This window comes from Siphateles boraxobius, unplaced genomic scaffold (assembly GCF_051911475.1).
Source record: "Siphateles boraxobius isolate OS27281-9 unplaced genomic scaffold, OSU_SipBor_1 13, whole genome shotgun sequence".
NCBI classification, from domain to species: domain Eukaryota; kingdom Metazoa; phylum Chordata; class Actinopteri; order Cypriniformes; family Leuciscidae; genus Siphateles; species Siphateles boraxobius.
Genome location: NW_027508733.1, coordinates 6,045,940 through 6,055,245, shown reverse-complemented (window position 1 = coordinate 6,055,245; position 9,306 = coordinate 6,045,940). Strand labels below are relative to the sequence as shown.

The 9,306-nt window shown below is 39.3% G+C and overlaps 1 protein-coding gene across 3 annotated transcripts; it reads left to right on the top strand.

Annotated features, from left to right (window-relative positions):
- Positions 1 to 634: 634 nt before the first annotated feature.
- Positions 635 to 7,805, top strand: LOC143735302 (uncharacterized). 3 transcript variants are annotated; one of them, XM_077225444.1, is made up of 6 exons: positions 635 to 876; positions 1,467 to 1,871; positions 2,167 to 2,238; positions 3,618 to 3,806; positions 3,904 to 3,950; positions 4,352 to 7,805. In XM_077225444.1, the coding sequence occupies exons 1-5, from the start codon at positions 831 to 833 to the stop codon at positions 3,909 to 3,911; spliced, it is 720 nt and encodes a 239-aa protein (XP_077081559.1). In that variant the 5' UTR covers positions 635 to 830; the 3' UTR covers positions 3,912 to 3,950; positions 4,352 to 7,805. The 3 variants fall into 3 exon arrangements, with proteins under 3 accessions (XP_077081559.1, XP_077081560.1, XP_077081561.1); XM_077225445.1 differs by having other exon boundaries at positions 695 to 876; positions 3,690 to 3,806; XM_077225446.1 differs by lacking the exon at positions 3,618 to 3,806 and having other exon boundaries at positions 695 to 876.
- The last annotated feature ends 1,501 nt before the right edge of the window (positions 7,806 to 9,306 follow it).

The following is a 9,306-nucleotide window of genomic DNA, read 5'->3' as shown; positions in this document are numbered from 1 at the left end:
GCAGCCAATAGGCGCGCGAGCCGTCTTGCCTATGTCTGCACGCTGCCGCACAGCGTTTTACATTAATCAAAATTAAAGGATCATTTTTGGCTTCAATATCTCGTGGAAAAGAGGTTTTCCCCATAGCGTAAGATATTACGCAGTACTCGTTCCCTCTCTACAGAGAACCGAGGTTACGTTAGTAACCGAGTACGTTTTCTTTTATTCGCTTTGGTACTTTTATCGCAAGTACGTGGTAAAACCTCACAACTGTTAGTACAAAACTCAAAGCAGATCATCAAAAAGTCTGTTTTTTCAAACATGTAATCACATGTTCAATTGATTACAGTTTTTTACAATCACTTTGCTACTATTTTCAGAACCATGATGTCATTTTTCAAAACTCTAGACACAAAACTCAAAACGGTTATCACTTGTAACACAGGCTGTCTAATGTTCAAAACATTGCATTGTGCATTCACATCTTTAAAGAAATCTTGCACTTGCACAATCATTGGTTCAAAAAACAAATTTACTGTGAAATATCATTGAAACATAACTATAGATCACCCACACACAAGCAACCGATAGTTTGCCTTCCTCAGAAACGATGCCAGCCTGGATACGGAATTTCGTAAAAATACAACCACGCCTAGAGACTGAATATATAAAGGCACACTGTTTAATCGCTTCTCATTACACAAGCTCTTGTGATCTAGGCTTCTCCTTGACCTCTGCCATCACTGGGACTCGCACAGACCCCTCCGTGGAAACGACGATGCTGCAATATTCAAGATTTAATTAAATTGATTTAGCATGTGAACAACAACAAAAATAAACAAAATCAAAAAATGGGAAGTTATTGTGTGCTCACTCTGTTTGTTTTTCTCGTTGATGGTAAGTGGCTAGACTTTGTATTTTTTGATAGGCAATGCATTGCCATGCTTATAGCAAATGCATTCATGTAGAAAATGCATGAATTGAAAGTGTGTAGGCTGACGTTATATGGCTATACCTTATGTGGTGTTAGATAGATGTCTGTGCGGAAGGGATAATCACTCCATGAATTACATCCTAATTCAGTTTAACTGGTCAAACGGGTTAAGACAGAACAAAGGGAGTGCTGACTGATTTTGTCACGGAAGTTGGCTAAAAAGTTTTTGGCCAGCTTCCGTGACAAAATCAGTCAGCACTCCCTTTGTTCTGTCTTAACCCGGCATTGTAGATATCTTACTTGTTAATCATTACAAGTTGACTTGCAGGCTATGCATGTTTGGCCTAACTTCAGAAATAGTAGCCTATTATAATAGTTATGAAGTATTTTAACGTTTACATATAAAACGAGGCCAATTCTCCACCAAAGTGATCTTTATGATTTAAAATCTTCTGTCATTGGCTTTCTAATAATTCAACACATTGCTGTTTTGCTCAATTTCTTATCAAATGCACACACACACACAAGCAATATTGTTCATCTTTCTCTCCAGGTGTGTTTGGCGACGCCTCTGGATTTAACTCAGTATCAGTGATGGAGGGAAGACCAGTCACTCTAAACACTGGTGTTACCAAACAAAAACGTGACAAGATGTTGTGGTTTTTCAACGACACTCTCATAGCTCTGATCAGTGGAGAGCCCAGTACTAGCTGTCTGTATGATGGAGAAGACGGGAGATTCAGAGACAGACTGGAGGTGGACTTTAAGACCGTATCTCTGACCATCAGAGACATCAGATCTGAACACGCTGGACGTTATGAAGCATATTTCATCCAAAGCAAAAGTTCAGGAACCAGCCAAAGCTTGAACAGAAACAGCAAGTGTGACCGCACAAAAATCACCAGAAAAATGAGCAACATTGGCGACACCATAAAAACATTAATAGTTTCCGTCAGCTGTGAGTCATATTCCTGCAGCACTTTTGATATCTGTGATTGTTTGAAGGTCTAAACCGTCGCATTCAGACCAGTTTATCCTCTTTCCTTATATAAAACCTGTTTCAGAACAGATTTCCTGCATCATGTCTGTTTTGGCAAGATTACAGTGACACTGTTCAGTCCTTTACATTAGACATACCTTGTGAATAATTCAACATTATGATGATATTAAAAATATTATAACTGGTCCTAAAAGGCTCTTTTTCCGACTGCCTATATATCAAACTTTTTATTTTATTCTCTTGTATTTTTCAGCTTCTCGCTCTGCTCCACACAAAACCAATGACAAATCTGACAAGAAGAAGAAGGAGCAGGAGTCTGACAGAAGTATGTTTCTTCTCCCTTTCTTTTTTACAGTCATGTGAATCAGTGTGTGTGTTTGTGCTAAAATGCTGTGTTCTCGTCTAAAAGTAATTGTTCCAGAAGTCTTGTGTTTTGTTTTGTTTTTTGCAAACCTACGCCGTGCTGTTCAAACTGTTCAAAACATGCCATACTTGTCCCGTCTTCTTGTAATTTTACTTCCATGAACTTCATCATTTCACACGCTACCTGAGGCCTGTAGTGGTGTAGTCGTTGGGTGTTTTGCAATTTCTCTGATCTTTGGGTGAATTTCCTGGGATGTCTACTCCTGGGAAGATTGGAACTGTCTTGAAAGTTTACACTTGACTAATCTTCCTTGCTTTATAGAATAATGGACTTCAGATGGTCCGACAATGGCCTTGCAACACTTCATAGATTAATGGCAGCAAAAATGATTTCTCTGGTAAATGTGGCCCAAATCCTTTTTTTTTTTTTTTTTGCTCATGTGATTCAATTTTTTTTTTTTTTAAGACAGTGTGAACGGCACAAACCACATATAATCTGATCTTTTCATTTCCCATTCGGGTCACTTCCATATGTGATCCTAAATGAGATGCAGGTCAGATGTTTTGCAACGCAACCTCGGTCTGAACAGTCATAATTGAATTAATGTTACTTTTACGTCACTCTAGAGCAGTGGTTCTCAAACCTGTCCTGGAGGACCACCAACACTGCACGTTTTCTTTGTCTCCCTAATCAAACACACCTGATTCAACTCATTAGCTCATTATCACATGGGTTCATTATCACATACCAGGACAGGTTTGAGAACCACTGCTCTAGAGCAACAATCATCACATTTCTACGCTCATGCGAGTCACATCAAATATTTTACACACCTGAAGTTATCAAGACAGTTTCGATAGGTAGTCGGTGAAGGACAGTGATGTGTCAGAACTCATAATCATTACAGTGATTAAAGCAAAACATCATAAATGTTTAGAAACTATGCTCTCTTTTTTCACATCCTCCTCTTTGTTTTTTCTATATTGCCTGCGCATACATTTTCTGGCTTCTGCAGCAGATTACACTATACATAAACGCATAATCGCTTACTTTAATGTCCTCTGTGTTTCCGTATGACAGCGTGTTGCGTGATGTCTTATTATCGTTCTTTTGTGCATGCGAGTCAGTTCAGGACACTGATCTGTTTACACTGGAATCTGATATTGGCCACATTTAAAACAATTTAAAGTGTATAATCTGAGTAATAAATCGGAATTGAGCACTAAGGCTCGCAGTGTGAAAGCAGCTTATGATCATTGCTGATATCTTTCCTGCTTTGCATTGTTAACACACACCTGTGGCTCCAGACCAGCAAACTGACAACATTTCTGCTATTATAGAGGTGATCGCACTTGCTAAAGAACAAGTCGTCAGAGGCATCAAAGACATCCAAGGCAGTCTGTCTTCATCAGTTCCAGATTCAGGTCTGTTTGCTGGTGTTGCAGCAGGAGTAGTTGTTGCTGTTCTACTGGTGTGTGTAGCTGCAGCTGTTGGTGTGATTTACTATCGCCACTTGAGGTCTAGAAATGGCAAGTATCACCTACAGACACTATAGTAAGAGGAAAACAACAACTTTATTATGTAAAATAAGTGTTTAATTGTGTGTGATTTTTTTTCTCATAACAGAGCTATGAAAAACAAGCTTGAACATCTGTTGAAAGACTGAATATGAGGTAAGATACTAAACTACTGCAGTAGAACATTTTCATCAAAAAATACAGTATGGTGCAAATGTCTTAGGCATGTTACAACCTTCACAAAAATGTATAAGACAGTTATTTTTATGTTTTGCTGGAATGTGCCAGTTGTAAATATAATTTCCAAACATTCTTTGTGTTAAAAATTTTAATAATCAAGTGATATTTTTAAATTCACAAAGGATGTGAACAACTGACTGTTTGTGTATATTAACTGTATATTTATAATTCCACTGACTGAATAGAATTTATTGCAAAGTCATCTAACTGGGAAAAATTATTTTTAATCTGAATCTTAGTAACTTTATGATGACAGGTGTGTTGATTTCACTGCTCATCTCTCTCTCTTAACCCTGTGATTCATTGTTTTCTTACAGAAGGAGAAAGACCGATGTCATGGCCCAGGTCATAGTTAGAAAAGAAGGGGTTACTTTGTGAACATAGTTGAAGTTGATCATAAGTCCAGTGAGTGGACCTCCATTATACAATTCCTGCACCCCTCCTGTTCAACCTGTATATGCTCCCACTGAACCAAATAATGAGAAAGAACCAAATTGCTTATCATACACTCAAAAAAATGTGTTGTTTCAACACATGTTTGAGTCAAATAAAGACAAACCCAACCGTTGGTTTCAATTTTTAATGAAATAATAATAATAATATGTTTATTTTATATAGGACTCAAAGCGTGTCACAATCAATAAACATACACTTAACCACAATTGACTTTTATGAGTGTGAGAAACATTTTAAAGGGGAATCCGGCAACTCTAGCCATCTCTTCGCTGATTTTCACTTTTGTTGTCGCATGTTGTCTCATCGAGCTCCCCCTACAGCTGTGGGTTGTATATTTCACTTCCTCCCGCTTTCTACCACTGCTCATGTGCATTTGTTATTATCGAAGCCGGCCAACTTTATCGTGTGGAGCTATGACTACCGAGGTGGGTAATACATCATACACAGTATCATATGGCGTGTGTTTTTATGTTGAATTGCCGTTAAGCAGTTTGTGTTTCTCGCTCGTTCTCGCTTCTCACAAGACTTCCTATTTCCAACTTACCTGGATTTTAGCAATGGTTGCTAACTTACCCCATGTTACAAGGTTGGTTTTCCGCCTGGGAACGCTGGGGGGAGCGGGGAAAGTCACCATTTTCACCGGCACAGGTTATTTAACAATACAAATGATTTCTAAACGGTTTTAATAAGTTGAAATAGTTGCCAAGTTCCCCTTTAAACATTAATACAAGACAAAACACAAAACAGAGAAAAAGCCCAGGAGGCACATGAAACAAATTAAACAATTAAAAAAATATATAATGTAATAAATAAATAAAACATTCAAATTGTAAACCAAGGGTTGCGTTTTGCACGTCCTTATTTGACCCAAACATGAGTTGAAACACAGCTTTTTTTAAATGTGTTTAGATGACACCAGATCTACTTAGATCTATCACCTAACACTACAGCCCCTTTGACTCCCTGTGCAAATGCCTTGATGAAGTTAACAATTGGATGTGCCAAAACTTTCTTCAGTTAAACAAAGACAAAACTGAACTCGTTGCATTTGGAAACAAAGAAAGCAAACCTTGAGGCTATCGATCTAAAGACACAAATATCAAGTCCGGAATATAAGTGTGATTTTTGGAGTCGGACCGTAGTTTCAGTCGAGTAACAATTAATAAATAATAGGGGTGTAACGATACACAAAAACTGATGGTTCGGTACGTCCCGCGGTTTTGACGTCACTGTTCGGTTTGGTGGGGTGGTTTAGAAAGCTAAAATTACTTTTTTTTTCATTAAACAGCCGTCAAAACCGACGCAAATCAGCAGGCGTAAAAGCGTAATTAAAAAGCGTCGCACCACCTTGTGGTACGGGGGTATTTCTGTCTTTCAATTTCTGTCTTTTTATTATCGAAAGTAACAATTGCGATTATTGTAATCAATATATGTGGTTAATGGTGGTTAGGCTACAACGCTGTATTCGTTGTGTACACATAAGCCATGAGGTCCTTATCGTGGGTGGTGTATCTCGGTTTTTCGGTTCAGTTTGAATTTCGTTACACCCCTAATAAATAATTTGAAAATAAAAACAATAAAAATTAAACTAAATTAAAAACTAACAGAAACACGTTCTGACAGAGATTTTTGCTATTTTTGGCTCGATTCATTCGTAAAAGGTTAAACAAGAAGAACGGAGGATCGCGTCGGACTCGACTGCATTGACTGATGGACAGCTGGCCAATTGAAGGTAATGTTGCACCAGCTGCAGTCAAAGGTAGACGATCGTGAAAACAGAGGTCGTTGTAAGACTCTTAAGATACTGTGACTTACAGAGAAAGCCGAAGACTCAAGCTCACTCTACAAACCTTCGAGACCTGATTCTGAAGTGGTTAGATCTGCCTGCAGTGAAGACTTTCCTGCTCTGGATATCGCAAGGGCTCATCCCAGAATTTCGCATCTAACAATCCGAATCCAGCATTTTTGTTTGTTTTCTACAGTTCACTGACAAAAACGCGATCTTGAGAGCAGCCCTGAAGAAGATGATTACTCATAACATTTCAGAGCTTCATTTCTATTTGTCAGCCGATGCTTGTTGCAGAAATGTCGGGCCGTGAGCAAAGGTCTAGCATCTCGAGATCTGTATCGTGGCTTTTGTTCATCCGGCCAGGCTCAGGTGCCCAGACAATGAAACGAATCGTCTGTTCAATGACCCGGAGTCTGACAGACTTTTTTAAACTCTTTGGACAACTTACTTTTCTCTTGGTTTGAAATCGTCACTTTGATTCTCGGTGGAATACTCTAATGATTACACTGGACATATGACACATTAAGTTCAGGAGAACTTAATTCTCATTAATTTTAACTTAAGTGTCATTACTTCACCTAAAAATTTAATTTCAGTAATTAGTTACTCACCCGCATGCCGTTTCAAACCTGTAAGCCTTTTGTTCATCTTCAGAACACAAATTAAGATCTTTTTGATGAAATCCAAGAGGTTTCTGAACCACTCATAGGCAGGAACGCCATTGCAATTTCAAGGCCTGGAAAGGTAGTAAAGACATAGTTAAAATAGTCCATGTAACACCAGTGGTTCAACCTTATTGTTATGAAGTGACGATAATACCTTTTGTGCATAAACCCACCAAAATAACGACTTATTTTTTCTTAACAATTTCTTCTCTTCCACATCGTTCTCCTACACTGTTGATGTAGTGTAAACAGTGCAGCGCTTCCAGGTTCTACATCAGAATGCTGACGTATTGGCCGCCGCTGGTCACGTGAGCATCACGACTCATGCGTGTGATGCTGTCGCAGGAGCCGGCCAATAATGAGTCTGCGTTCTGACCTGAAACTGGAACTGCGGCACTGTGTTTACAATGTAAACAGTGCAGGAGACTGACACAGAAGAGAAGAGATTGTTGAATAAAGTTGTTATTTTTGCTTGTTTTTCTGCGCACAAAAAGTATTCTCGTCACTTCATAACATTAAGGCTGAACCACTGTTGAACCACTGAGTCACAAGGTCTTAAGGCCCGTGCACACGGGACGATTATCGCACACGCTTATCGCCGACGTTTAATGCATTGGGACTTAACAAAGGGCGCTAATGTGAGTATGCATACCGACAAAAACGATGCAAAACGGCAGCTGTAAACGCGTCATTTAAAAAAGAATGCCTCAGAGCGCCGCACCACCTTGTAGTTCCTGGTCAACGCTTTGTTCAAGCATGAAGAATCTCTCATGAAGAAACTGCAATAACAACTTTTGTAGTCTATTGTTTGGCATTATGTACTTAAACAGTTTTTAAAAAAATAAAATGTTTTTAATAATTGATTGGTGATGGAGTTTTAATTTTTGTATTTAGAACCAAGTATATTGTACAAGTAAGAAGAAACCAAACTGGCCATATAATGATTTATTGCACATAATAAACAATGGCAAAGTTTGTATTCCTTAAAAAACAGGCAATGTTTGAGAACCCAAATATTGGTGTAATCTCTGCGAGGTCTAACCCACAAACGCAAAACTTTGTGTTGGGTGATACGGGCATAGCTTTACTAAAGGAAAATATTATGCAAGTAATTTTCAAACCGTAATTATATTACATTTATATTTTATTAATATTATGGTTTCATGTTGATTTAAAGTATTTGTTATCAATTAATACCTTTATTTTTTACATCCAGCACAATTTTTTTTTCAAAAATGGACATTAGCATTATCCCACTCCACATAAAGTCAACATCTGAGATATTTCTATCTGCTATATGTTCAAGCACTTCAAGAACTGTATATTCTGCATATGAAAAAGTTTTAAAAATGTATCGGTACTGTGATATAGATTTTTTTTATATAAGAAATTTCAACCTGCATTACTGAAAATATGATTTCAGTAACAGGCTTTCGAACCCACTGTCCATTCTAATGGACAGACTCATTTGAATAAAATCCTGATTTAAAACGTGCAATTCTACAATCGATTTTTAACTTTAATTAATAAGTTCAATCTTTCTATTTTACATACAAACTATGAAATACTGGCAAAAATATATAAAAAATGCAAATAAACCATAGAAAATGTTGCTTGCTTCTGTGTTTGGAGTGAAGTGCTGCCACGCTTCTCTTCAATGTAGTGTTTTTCATATATAATTACTACATGCAGAGCTTTACTGGCATTTGATTGGATGACAAACGTCCAATCTCATGGAATGCAGGCTTTAAACTAGGTGAAATGCTCCAGAAGTAAAAAAAAAGGGGGCTGACATATGATGTCCATTGTAATGGACGCAGGGTCTGAATGGGTTAAAAATGCAGTAAGGAGTTTTGAGAAAATGTTGACTTAGCCTGAAAATTTGAACAAGCACAACTTACAGGTCCGACCCCCTTGCTCTCTGCTGCGCTACAGCCCTCCCTCCACAGCTCCTCCCCCACAGCTCCTCCCCCACAACTCCTCCCTCCACAGCTCCTCCCCCACAGCTCCTCCCCCACAGCTCCTCCCCCACAACTCCTCCCCCACAGCTCCTCCCTCCACAGCTCCTCCCCCACAGCTCCTCCCTCCACAACTCCTCCCTCCACAGCTCCTCCCTCCACAGCTCCTCCCCCACAGCTCCTCCCCCACAGCTCCTCCCTCCACAGCTCCTCCCTCCACAGCTCCTCCCCCACAGCTCCTCCCCCACAGCTCCTCCCTCCACAGCTCCTCCCCCACAACGCCTCCCCCACAACTCCTCCCTCCACAGCTCCTCCCTCCACAGCTCCTCCCCCACAGCTCCTCCCCCACAGCTCCTCCCCCACAGCTCCTCCCTCCACAGCTCCTCCCCCCACAGCTCCTCCCT